Source organism: Neoarius graeffei, chromosome 5 (assembly GCF_027579695.1).
Source record: "Neoarius graeffei isolate fNeoGra1 chromosome 5, fNeoGra1.pri, whole genome shotgun sequence".
NCBI lineage: Eukaryota > Metazoa > Chordata > Actinopteri > Siluriformes > Ariidae > Neoarius > Neoarius graeffei.
In genome coordinates this window covers 91,125,591-91,139,325 of record NC_083573.1, presented here as the reverse complement: position 1 = coordinate 91,139,325, position 13,735 = coordinate 91,125,591, and the positions used below count along the sequence as shown (strand labels likewise).

At 41.2% G+C, this 13,735-nt stretch overlaps 1 protein-coding gene across 5 annotated transcripts in view; it reads left to right on the top strand.

Moving 5' to 3' along the window:
* The window catches only part of pfkpa (phosphofructokinase, platelet a), a 132,907-nt gene that overhangs the window by 82,229 nt on the left and 36,943 nt on the right, over positions 1-13,735 (top strand). For 3 of the 5 annotated variants that reach the window (XM_060922517.1, XM_060922520.1, XM_060922519.1), the window contains exons 14-16: positions 3,870-3,940; positions 4,094-4,181; positions 12,665-12,817. In XM_060922517.1, the coding sequence (XP_060778500.1) occupies positions 3,870-3,940; positions 4,094-4,181; positions 12,665-12,817 (312 nt within the window). The remainder of the gene's footprint in view (positions 1-3,869; positions 3,941-4,093; positions 4,182-12,664; positions 12,818-13,735) is intronic. The other 2 variants (XM_060922516.1, XM_060922518.1) reach the window with 1 other exon arrangement.

Sequence of the window (13,735 nt, the reverse complement as noted above, 5' to 3'; positions counted from 1 at the left end):
CCGATCTGAAAAGACAGCATGGAAACTATGGTCTAAAGGCTCGCCTGAGTTAGGGAGCCAATCAGAGAGTGGGGAGGGGTGGAAAGACGGTGACGCGTACTACTCGACAAACGGAAGCTTGTAGTTTATTTGGGACTGTTTACAGATCACATTTAACATGGCGGCGAGCGATACGAACCAAACTTTCGATCAAGCTTTGTCTTGCACAAATGGCAGTAATCGTTCGGTGCCATTGTTTTCCTATTTTTGTTTTGCCTTCTCTTTCTCTTTCCTTCTCTTCTTCGCCTCTTCGTCTTCTTCGTCGCTCTAACTACGTCACCGGGTACAACTGCCATGATTGGCCATGGGCTACGTATACGCCAAATGATAGACATTCGCAACGTCCAATAAACGGCCATTGACAATCGTAAACCACACCTCCCCTACGAGAAATTCAATAGGCGGATTCCAGACCATATTTCACTTGTGATATGGTCTGGTGTTAACCAGACTATGTATGCACACGTAGTTGGATGCAATTTTTTATTACATGGTATGCTGGTTTACCTCCATCTGTCTGTATCTCCATCCGTCCGAAACACCCTTTTTCTCGGCAACCACAAATCATAGCCACTTGGTCCCAAACTTCAGCTTGGGGTTCTGTACCGTGTATACCGTTTTCAGATCTGTTGCATATCAACTTCCTTTTTACCAACTGACTGTATTTACGAAACCTATACGGTGGATTTACAAAACTTTCGTAACGTTTTTCTCAGCAACTACAAATCACAACTGCTTGATATTTGGTACCGAGCTTCAGCTTGGGGTTCTGTACTGTGTATACCGTTTTCAGATCTGTCACACATCGACTTCCTGGTTACTGACTGAATGCATTTACGAAACACATATGGTGGAGTTACAAAATTTCCGTAATGTTTTTCTCAGCAACTACAAATCACAGCTGCTTGATATTTGGTACCGAGCTCCAGCTTGGGCTTCTATACCGTGTATACCGTTTTCAGATCTGTCGCACATCGACTTCCTGTTTACCGACTGAATGTATTTACGAAACGTATACGATGGATTTACAAAATTTTCATAACGTTTTTCTCAGCAACTACAAATCACAACTGCTTGATATTTGGTACCGAGCTTCAGCTTGGGGTTCTATACCGTGTATACCGTTTTCAGAAGTGTCGCACATCGACTTCCTGTTTACCGACTGAATGTATTTACGAAACACATGATGGATTTACAAAATTTTCATAACATTTTTCTCAGCAACTACAAATCACAACTGCTTCATTCATAATAAGTGTCTTATTCCTTCGATTGCTTGCATTCTGATATAAGCGAGAGCGGGGGGGGGATACGTAAGTGAGCAGTAGCTCACAGTTGATTTATTTTTTTTTCACGTTTTTGCGTCTTTAATATTTTGAGTCTTCGTGTCCCTTTTTCGTGCTCATTTCGCACTGATTTCATGGCACAACTGTCGGTAGTGTCCTGATGGTGAATGATTGAGTCGTCTAGTAGTGATGAAGACAATAATTAAAGACTTGCTGTCAAGAAAGGGAACATTTTTGGTACACCCTTTGTTGGAACGGAAACAACAGCAGGAGTTTAATGATGTCATTCAAGAGTTGAAGCTGAGAGACGGGACATTGGGCAACATGAAAGAAAGCAACGCTCATGGTGGTGTGTATTCATGGGTGAAATGTAGCCGCTTAGTTCCTGGATGTGAGTGACTGCGGTGCTTAGCAGACGCTCGCCGCGACATTCAAAGCCATTTTGTCTTTGTCTGTCCAGTACTCTTACCCATGTCACCATGTGATGTTGGATCTGTATAATTGTATAATTATTGGTTAGTGCAGGGGTTTTCAAAGTGTGGGAGAGTCAGCCCCCCCTCGGAGAGCAAATAAACAGCGCCCCCCGCCCCTTACAATTTTTGTTGTTGCTATACTTAACGTTCCATTCGTATTTTTAAAAAATGGTTGTACACATTTTTCTTTTTCACATTTTAAACATCTGTGCTTTTTAAAACATCTTGTTTTACACATTTTAAACATCTCATAGCATCGTTAGCTAGCACCTCTTGGCAGACAACACACTGTGGCAGTGGAGCATCTTCAGAACCAGTCCATGAAAATCCAAACTTTAAATAATCGTGGTCATACTTCCTTCTTTTTCCAGTCCCCCAGGATTCCGCGGGCCTTTTTTGTGATTGTTGCGGGCTAAAATGTCTGATATTGCAGGGGGTTTTCCAAAAAAATTGCGATGAAAGTTGCGGTGTTTTTTAGGTTTTGTTGCGATTACATTGCGGGAGGAAGTGAAAGTTGCGAGAAATTGTTGCGATTTTCTCTTTTTGTGATTAAAATTGAGTGATATGTTAAATATTAAGTTATTACTGAAAAACTATTGATTAAAAAAACAGACACTGAGAAATGGTCCTATAAACAACTTTACCAATATAAAAGATTACCAGGACTACAAAAATGCAGAAAAATAGGCTTTACTTATCCAAATGCTCCTGTTGGTTCAAAAGCTAAAGTGCAGAGAACCTCACAGCACAACATGAAGTTACCTTAAAATATAATATAAATGCCTCAGATTTCATGTAAGAAAAAAAAAAACTATTAATACTAGTACTGTGTGCAGGCAGTCTCTCCTGAAGACTAAATTAAACAATAATTATAAACTAATAAAATAAATGGCTCAGGCTTCATAGAAGAAAAAAAAAATTGAACAGAATCTCACAGTATGATGCTGAAGCTGCCTAAACAATGGAAAATAAAATACCGTTTTGGCAAAAATGTTGGCATCCATTAATTTCTTGTATTAAGTAAAAAAATAAAGTGCGCACAGTCCTTCACTGTAAACATAACACACTTTCAGTAACAGAATTTAAGCCTACAGAAACACTGACTCGCACATCATGCAATGTTGCCAGATACTGCTGACGTTTTCCAGTCCAAAATATGTTCAAAACCCGCCAAAATGTACTTGAAACTGTCCAATCTGGCAACACTGCGCACATGCTGCTTCTCTTGAACGTATACCGGTACACAGAAGTAAGGCGGAAGGTAGTTTGTCGACGTCACCTCAAGAGGACGCCAACGATTGGTCAAATTTGCGGGAAAGTTGTGGTGATTGGATATAATTGCAACACCGCCCTGAATTCGCAGGGATTGGTTGAATTTGCGCTGAAGTTGCAAATCGCAACATCCTGGCGGCTCTGTTTTTTTGCTTGGCCCAGACTCTGTCTCCTCACTCACTGTAGCTTTAGGTACTAAAAATCGATCCATTTTGTCTCTGGTAAAGGCTAGCTGAAGTTCGCTAAATGTCCGCAATAGTAACTTATTCTGGTTTATTTTTCCTCACGTTGCGCGCGCCCCACACTTTGAAAAGCCCTGGGTTAGTGTGTTTATTCGCAGTGCGAAAGTTCAGAAAATTCGACCACGTTCTTAAAGTTGCTTTTTCGCTGTCTTTTTTTTTTTTTTTTTTTTCTTTGTGTATGAAAGTACTCATGACAAAAACAACAGTTTGAAAAAAATATATTGACCTGCAAATTAATCACACAAAAGAGGGGGAAGGGGAAAAAAAAAGCCCCAAGTGCGTAAAGACACTTAGGATAAGGAAACTGTGTATTGGGGCTTTTTTTTTTTTTTTGCATCACAGTCTCATTTAGATAAACCTATCTGCCCTTTACTTTATTTACAACAGCACTATTCACTTTAAATAAATACATAAAACCAGATTGCTTTCCTTGGAATCAGCAGGATCTGGCCATCAGTGTGCTGGTGCTGCTGTTAATAGCTTCTCAGCTTTTGTGTGTTCAGGTCTGTCCTCTCCATTCTGTAATTCAAACCTGTTTCATTCTGTCCTTGTCTCAGATAAAAGAGATTAAATGGGGAGACGTAGGGGGCTGGACAGGCCAAGGAGGATCTCTGCTAGGAACTAAAAGGTAATTATTGCACCGTGCAGACATTTGGTGTGTGTGTGTGTGTGCCAAGATGATTTTGATCTAATTAACTTGCCATAAATGTACTTGAGTCTACCCCCCCCCCCCCCCCCACACACACACACTTTTTTTTTTTTTTCCTCTTCTCCTCCCCAGGACACTTCCTGCAAAGCACATTGACAAAATTGCTGAGCAGATGAGGAAATATAACATAAACGCACTGCTGGTCATCGGAGGATTTGAGGTATGAGGCTGAAGTATGTGTGTAGACCATATTAGAGTCAAATGAGCCAAGGATTTATAGATAATAAAATTCATGAATTGCTAGATATTTGGGTAACACTTTATGATGATGATTGATAGTTTATATACGAGCTTTAACATGTATAAATAAAATAACAAATAAAACCCAATCGGTGGTGTGAAATTAGCACTCTTGAGCTGATTATTTTCCTATAACAGCATACGCTGAAGTATTTTATTCTTCTTGTACGACAGCGATTTGGCAACAATTAAATTTCATCTCATCTCTAGCCGCTTTATCCTGTCCTACAGGGTCGCAGGCAAGCTGGAGCCTATCCCAGCTGACTACGGGTGAAAGGTGGGGTACACCCTGGACAAGTCGCCAGGTCATCACAGGGCTGACACATAGACACAGACAACCATTCACACTCACACCTACGGTCAATTTAGAGTCACCAGTTAACCTAACCTGCATGTCTTTGGACTGTGGGGGGAAACCGGAGCACCCGGAGGAAACCCACGCGGACACGGGGAGAACATGCAAACTCCACACAGAAAGGCCCTCGCCGGCCCCGGGGCTCGAACCCAGACCTTCTTGCTGTGAGGCAACAGCGCTAACCACTACACCACCGTGCCGCCCTCAATTAAATTTATTTATTTTTTTAAACTAATTAATGAATGACGCACAATACTTTTATCCATTTGTAGTTGCATTTAATGTTGTGGATCGTCCTCTTTCACAGTGAAACAGTAATTCCGTCACTGGGTTCTCTCTCTCTTTTACTTTTTAAAAATTAATTATTTTTTTGAGGTTTGTCTCCCTTGAAAGTTGTCGTCGTCATCATTGTCATCTTTCGGCTGCTCCCGTTAGGGGTTGCCACAGCGGGTCATCATGATTCGCGTATTTGATTTGGCATAGGTTTTTACACCAAATGCCCTTCCTGACTAGAGGTGTGACGATTCAGTTTTTTCACAAGTCGATTCACGGTTTTGACCTTCCGATTTGATATGAATCACGATTCACATTTTTTTGTCCCCTATTTTATAACTGATGCAAATCCTTGTCAATATTCTATTAACTGTAAGCCTAGAAATGTAGAGCAGTTCAGGGGTGTAGTTAGGATTTTTCAGAGACGGGGTCACACACTGACTGGCAGCCTGAGTACATTATGTAACACAAAAATGATTACCATGGCTAGTTTTAGGTAGCTTAGAAATCGGCTCTTCCATTATTGCTGTTTCTTCCACGTTTTCTTGATGCTGTGTTGTAGAAACGGCACTAAAACTGAGCTTCCAAGCCACAAAATGCAACTTTGATGGAAAAAAAAATATATATAATAAATTGCTTACCTCTCTTCACGTCAAAAGAAGGAAAGTTTCGCTTGTTTTGACATGGCGAATTATTAACACGAGGAAATACTCGTAATTCGCAACTAAAAAGACTGCAGCTACACTGGCAGCTTGACCATGTTTTCTAGTGCGATCGTGTTGCGCTTGCGCAGAACTGGGTTTTTGTGCCCAAACCACAGGAAGTCCATACAAGGTTATAGAAACCCTAATGAGGCTGAGGTGACAATCTAGTTTTAAAAAAAAAAAAGTTAGAAAAATTGCAGTGGGCGCTTTTCTAATATTCTTGTGCAGAAAAAATGGACCCCCCAGCTACGCCCCTGCAATTAAATATATATAGTAGTGTTGCCTTTGGAGTCTTTATTCAGACTCCAGTCACTCCATCGACTTTGAATGTAACTATAAATTTATCACAGTTCTACGGAAGACGCGAGAGGCCCTTCATATAATCTTTTTTTTTTTTTTTTTTTTTTTTTTAATTCACCTTGTTATCCCGAGATAATGACATAATTAATTCAGGATTTCGAGAAAACAACACAACTAATTCGAGATCTCGAGAAAACAAAACCGTTATTCCGTGATCTCGAGAAAACAAAACAATTATTTCATGATCTCAGCTGGATCACTGCATCTCCGTCGGTAGAGACGAAGCCGGGCCAGTCTTCTGCGGAGGTGCCGCGGACTAATTTTGAAATTATCCCTTATTAAAAGACTTAATGCAATCTCTCCCTGTGTCAACCCCTGATCAAAATATTGCCTTATTAGGTGATCGATTATTCCAGACATTCTAATGACCAAAGTTGCGTCTATACAGAATGAGAAATAGCCCCAAAGTCGCATATCACAAGTCTCTTGGCGCACCTGAATGAACCATTTCTCAGCTGTTTACTCGAGATCATGAAATAACGGTTTTCTCGAGATCACGGAATAATTTTGTTTTCTCGAGATCTTGAAATGACGGTTTTGTTTTCTCGAGATCTCGAATTAGTTGTGGTGTTTTCTTAAGCTCCTGAATTAATTATGTTGTTATCTCGGAATAACGGTTTTGTTTTCTCGAGATCTCGAATTAGTTGCGTTGTTTTCTCGAGATCCTGAATTAATTATGTCGTTATCTCGGAATAACGGTTTTGTTTTCTCGAGATCTCGAATTAGTTGTGTTGTTTTCTCGAGATCCTGAATTAATTATGTCGTTATCTCGGAATAACGGTTTTGTTTTCTCGAGATCTCGAATTAGTTGTGTTGTTTTCTCGAGATCCTGAATTAATTATGTCGTTATCTCGGGGTAACAAGGTGAATAAAAAAAAAAAGGATTATATGAAGGGCCTCTCGCGGCTTCCATACAGTTCAGTCATTGTTGGCATGCTTTAATTTTCAAACCGCAAAACACTAAGAAACAATAAAAGCAGTGAAAACTTCATGACTCTTGTCTCAATCTTTTAAAAGACAAAAATACAGTCGCTTGTGTTAAAGTGAATCCCACCTCTTGAGATACAACATTCATTGTCCGGAGAGGACAGAAGGCACTGAGATTGTAAGAAATCCTGCCAAACTGGGCTTTTACGTAAAGTTTGGCAGGATTTCTTACAATCTCGGTGCCTTCCAGAATTTCGAGTCGTCCGCCGTGTCGTTCACGAAGCAACGCGTGATCTTGCAAGATTGCTATAGCGACCACAAACATGGCTGCGTCCATGTGCAGGTCCAGATACCGAATCGAATTTTTAATATCAAAACGATGCCGTTTGTCAAAATTTGTTAGGGTTATCGGGATGAAATTAGGTATTGTTAGCGAATTGTTAGTGAAATCGTGATTTTACAAAATTTTAATCGATTGAAATGGATCGATAGGTCAGGGATCGATTAATCGTCACACCTCTGTTCCTGACGCAACCCTCCCCAGTCTGTCCAGGCTTGGTGTCGGCACTAAGTATGCACTGGCTTGTGCAGCCCAGGTGGCTGGGTATTTTTAGCTAATCTGCATGTCTTTGAACTCTACCTTGAAAGTAATAAGACGACCCAAAAAAAAAAAAAAGTCATGTTGAACCTTTACTTTCAAGTCCTCCATTCTGAAGAATTTGCAACAGTGGAGCAACTTTCCTTCTGACTCCTTCCGCAAATGTTGAATGTCTCCTTCCAAAAAAAGGCTTCACCAAATCAATTATCAAATTTCCTTGTTAAATAACATGTTTTAATCCATTGTAACAATTCCTCGAGATGGGATAACGAGCTGGAGACAGGCGCGACAATCCAAGGTGCACTTTTATTTTTAATGTTCACTTTTTAGTGCCTACTATTTCTACACACGCACAGGTTGCAGGACGCGTCTCTCTCACACAGAGACATGTTAATAGAGAGCCAGTAATTAAAAAACAGGTGTAACTTATGTTACCTGCTGGTTCCAATTAACTCCTCGCCATTCACAGCAGACACTCGACCACGCCCTCGCTACCACATCCATTTATCGAATTATTGGGTTTTCTGTAAAGCGTACCTGTCCCTCTGAATGAGCTGTTCCAACAGAAACAGTTATATAATATAAGAACAAGCGCATTAATAAAAACCTTTTATTTTTTTCGCAGTCCGGTTTCCATCAAATCCTGCGCTCTGATTGGCTGGCGAGCGGGTCCGTATCCTACGATACAGACCCCGGTTACGGACCTCTGGCGACTTGCTTGTTCACAACAACAAAAAACATAGTCACAATTTTTGTCAACATTTATAAGATTTATAAGATTTTTTTTCAAAAATCTTATAAATGTTTGCCAGCATTTCTCAGGAGAATAGCATTAATTTTACAGCATGGATAGCGATAACGACAGTGTTCACAGCGAAAGTGAGTTTTACTACCCTGAGGAAGAAGAAATAAAAGAAAACATTTCAGGAGAAAGCTAAAAACCTCTAACTGTTGCTAACGCTGAGCAAAAACATGGCTGAATCCTGAATGACTCAGTTTTGTATTTAGGCGGCAAAATGTAATTTTTATTTTTATTTTTTTCCCTGCCATGGAAGTGCACTTGTATACCGAGGAGGAAGCAATTTGCATTACAGCCGTGAATGAGGATTCAAAATGGCGGCTCGGCTCGGTTTTCCCTTTCGGGTGCTCTCGTTTTCTGTTAGAATTTGGTAAATAAATAAATAAATAATATATTTTTACCAGCTTAAGGTCGGTCCGTATGGTGAAATACCGTGACCTCGGCCTTGAATACTGACCTCGGCCCAGAGGGCCTCGCTCAGTACTTTCAAGACCTCGATCATGGCATTTCATGATACGGACCGACCTTAAGCTGGTAAATGATATCAGGGCTCGATTTTTTTTTTTTCTCACCAGCCAGCCGGACTACTTGCCTTCCAAAGTAACTCGCCAAACAGAAAATCAACTCGCCAAAATTTGTTCATGTATGAATTTTACTTCTGTCAAAAATAACACAAAAGAGAGTAGTTACCATTGTTCATGACTAATGTGCATTTATTTCAAGACCCGAGTATTTTGATCCTGTTGTTAAATACATAAATGAGAGCAACACAGAGCACCATAATATAATATCAACAAATAATATATTGGAAAACTTGGCAACTTGGTGTATGAGTATTGAAAACAAATATACTTGCTATCATGACTATAGCACCCAAAATATATCCAACATGCTTTCTGTATTTAACCATTTATGAAAGAGAGAGCATTAGGAGCTTCATATTGACTAGGAATCAACTTGAAAAAAATTAATTATTCCATAAAAATCGTATCGCAGCCAAGGCCTACCCTGCTCCCACATTTGCTTACAAGTCCTTTGTCGTTTCTCCTCTTCAGACCGAGGTCGCTTTGTCCCCGTCTCTGGCGGTTTCTGTACACCTTTCAGAAAATTCCACATCGCAACGTAGCTTTGGCAGATGTAGATGTAAACAACAGCAAAACACGTGTTTAAATGGGCGATAATGTGGCCACATCTATTGAATTTGATAACGTGATGTGGCAGCGGGGGCGTGGCCAAGCGTCGGTCTGTGAATGGAGGGTGGAGTCAGGGAAGGTACGGTAAGTGGTGGAATCATTGCACCTGATGGGGATTAACCTGTGTTTGTGTGTCTTCCCCAGTGACCGCGCCCTTTAAAAGGAAAGGAGTGTGTGCGCGCGTGCGCGCGGCTGGGAAGTGATAAAAGGCTGAAAAGCTAGCAATAAACAGTTCATTGAGAACTCCGTTCTGGCCTGCCGTGCTTCTGTGCTCCACCCACCTGGTCCAATACTACATGTGATTACCGCGATATTCAACGAGATGCGTTATATGCATGCGCAGTAGTGAAAAAACGACAGCCTGACTCGTACACGATATGATTCGGAATTCTTCGGTATTTTCCGTCCTGCCGATAAACACATAGATTAACACAGACACGGCACGCGCTTAATATGTGGCGGCTTTAGTTGACGGTGTGTCTGAATCTTCGCTTCATATATATATATATATATATAAATTTTTTTTTTTTTTTTTAATTTTCAACTAGCCAGCCGGGCTGGCTAGTGACAGGAATTACCCGCCAAATGACAAATTAAGTCGCCTCAGGCGACTGGCCCACCGCGAATTTCGAGCCCTGAATATGTACTATTATTCTTTCCACATTCACTGGATATGAACAATCGTGCGCTCTGATTGGCTACTTTACTACTAGGATATCAGCTCATATACCGTGAGTAGAGGAAAAACAAAATACTGGAGCGTGTTGCTGAGCCAATCAAGGACGAAATAAAAACTACTCGAAAACAAAACCCTAAAAAATACAAAAAAAGCAACAAAATATGGAATGAAAGTATTTGATTTACCATCAGCGTATTTGTTTTTTTTTCTCCAAGAATTATTATAGCATTTTTCACAAATTGCTCCTGTCATTTCACAGGTTTGTTTACATTCTAAGCGGAAATTATTTTGTCGGACGTTTAGTATAAAGTTTTTATTTATCGAATTTGCAAAACATAAAAATGCTGTGTTTCTCAAAATCCAGTGAATGTGGATAGAATAAAACAGTTATTCCACTCTTGCCCCTTTTCCACCAAAGCAGTTCCAGGACTGGTTCGGGGCCAGTGCTTAGTTTGGAACCGGGTTTTCTGTTTCCACTGACAAAGAACTGGCTCTGGGGCCAGAAAAACCGGTTCCAGGCTAGCACCAACTCTCTGCTGGGCCAGAGGAAAGAACCGCTTACGTCAGCGCTGGGGCGGAGTTGTTAAGACCAACAACAATAACAAGACCGCAAAAGGTTGCCATTTTTAAGCGCCGAGAAGCAGCAGCTGTATAAACGCGAAGTCATCCATTATTATTATTATTGTTGTTGCTGCTGCTGCTGCTTCCTCGTTGTTTTTGCTTTGATATTCGCGCCAAGGTTTATGCAAACGTAGCGACATAACTGACGTATACAGCGACGTAACTGACGTATACAACGACGTAATGACGTGGCTTCCCTTAGCACCGCGAGCTATGGAAAAGTATACTGGTTCTCAGCTGGCTCGCAAGTTGAACGAGTTGTGAACCAGCACTGGCCCCGAACCAGCCCTGGAACTGATGTGGTGGAAATGGGGTATAGATCTCATCGTACATGGCTTATAGCCGACTCGGTGCTACGCTCCTCATCAGCTATCGGCTCATGTACGACTCGATTTTGTGGAATAACTGTTAATTGTTACATAACATGATGCACCAATATTGAAAGGTAGACCGCCTTTCAGATTTTTCAAGTGTAGGTCATATAAAAAGAATTTTCGCCCTCCGACACCCAATTATTTTTGTTTAGTGGACCGAAAGCTACTGAATTTGAATCACAGACTTCCAATTTTATTATTATTAATGGAATCGTTAATGAATTTAAGGCCACGTGGCCCTGAATTCTCACGCTATTTTTTTCCTGCTTCACCATGACCCGATTCAAGATACTATGCCACGCATGATGTGGTGGGCTTTCCCCGTTCGCGCAAGGCATTGTGGGATGCAAATTTGAAACCGGAGAGAAAAATGGAGGACGTGAGTGTGCGAATGAAACGTGAAAGACCGACTACAGTAACAGAAAGCGAGAAGAAAAGACGTTATGTTATATACGAAGGAAAGGAAACGCAGGACCAAACTAATAAATATCGGCGCTCAGCGAGCACCTCGGTGTGATCAGCTGTTCGTTTAGCGACAGAATGATGGAACCGTCAGTGCACGCTCAAAGGGAAGCCTGAGCATGTGCAACACACGCACACACTTCCTCTGTCTGCTTGACTGCATGAAGAAGCGAGCGAGTTCATGCACATTATTTGCTTTAATCCCCTCAAATTAAATAACTTCCCAGCCATATTACAGAAATAAACATATCACAATGACCACATTTCAGAGGGAACTAAATTTCACCGATTTTCTGAAATTCAAAGGCCGTCTAGATTTAAATAACGATTAATAAAAATGGAGCAAACCTCGCCAAGCAATGAAATTGGTTCGTTATAAAGCAGAAGTTCAAACGGGTCATGAATTCTCATTATTATAAAGTGTTATCAATGTTAGATTATGATCAGGATCTGTTAGTAATGAGTTTTTAGACTAGAAGTCGGTGTAAAAGTATAAAGTAGTGTTTGTTTCTCTGACTTGTTTAAATTATATTGAACGACACAGATGTTTGTCACTGTCTGTTCTTCACGTGTGATATGACAGTTTCTTCTCTGCTCTTCAGAAGTGTTTAATGCACATGCGACTCAATTAATTCTGCCTTCATTGGTTCATCTGGCACCTTTTTAAATGTAGTCATGCTTTGATTTATAACATATGAGAAAGGAACCATGAGCAGTGAATAACTGGCCTTTTATTCTAATCTCGTGTTCTCTCGAAAGAAATGTCAGTTTTTTTGACAGGTCTACAGTCTGTGTGTGTGTGTGTGAGTAACATGTATATGTATTAGAATGTCTGAATGAATCTTCTATATGAATGTTTCCTGTGTTTTGGAGTGGTACCTTTTGTCCCTCTTGTGCTGTCGGTCGTGATGGACCTGGCTCTTCCCTTCGGCTCCGTCCCATTCCTCCTTCTCTCTTCTTCACCTTGTCCCCCCTGCACACTCCCCGAAAACACTTTCCTCCGCACGGCCCCCCCCCTCCCAGCAGCACTAAAGCCGTGGCTCTGCCGTACCCCGCAGGCCTACCTGGGGATCTTGGAGTTGTTCGCAGCCCGTGGAACGTATGAGCAGTTTTATGTGCCCATGGTCATGGTGCCAGCCACAGTCTCCAATAATGTGCCAGGCTCAGACCTCAGCATTGGCGCAGACACCGCTCTGAACGCCATCACTCATGTAAGTGCTGCTGGTTGCCCCGCCTACAATCACAGTAACCAGACCTAACGGGGGCTGCGCATTCAGTTTACCAGCTTTATGCCAGTCATGTACCGTACATACATGCACAAAAAAAAAAAGTCATGCTTTAGGAAAAGTAAGATGTAGGTTGATTTTGGTCTTGACAAACCGGTTGCTTATAACAAGGGTCCAAATGTACAAATGACTATTGACGATATCTTTCACTTCTTCTTTGATTTACATATTGATGTATTTTCTCATTGATTTCCTTTATTACCCACAATGCCATTTGACTGCCTGCTGATAGCGATGCAGCGGCGCTTTAATGCTTCAGCCTGTCCAGCTCGCTCACCACCTCATCTGTACACTCGGCTCAAACCCCATCAGCTTCCATATCTTCAACCTTCATGCCAATACCACGGTCAATGCCATCTCGCTCATCTTCCCACAGATCACTGTCTAGCTTAGCCGAGTCTGTACTGCAGCTCCTCGTATATCTGCGTTGCATTCTGGGGCATCGAGTCCAGAGTTTGCGTGGACGTATCCACTACTTCTGCATTGGAATTCTTGTTACTATGATGTTGAATATCGATGGAAAATGGTGATTTGAGAAAAGCAGCTCTTCCACTTGTGTTTTTAAGAGCTGACACCAAAACTGGACAGTTATCATTGATGTTCGTTTAAGGTTGTTTAATTTTTTTTTTTTTTTTCCGCCCTAGCATTATCCCCTTGTGATGTCAGCACAGCAGAGAACCACTAACTTTTCACATGAACAAGTGTTGCCAAGCAAAACAAACCCCGCCCGGCAGCACTTATTTTATACCTATATGTTGATGATGATGATAATATTTCTCAATCATCAGCTGTCAGGTTATAGTCCTATGAAAATCCATGACCTTGAGTTTGACATTTCGAAGC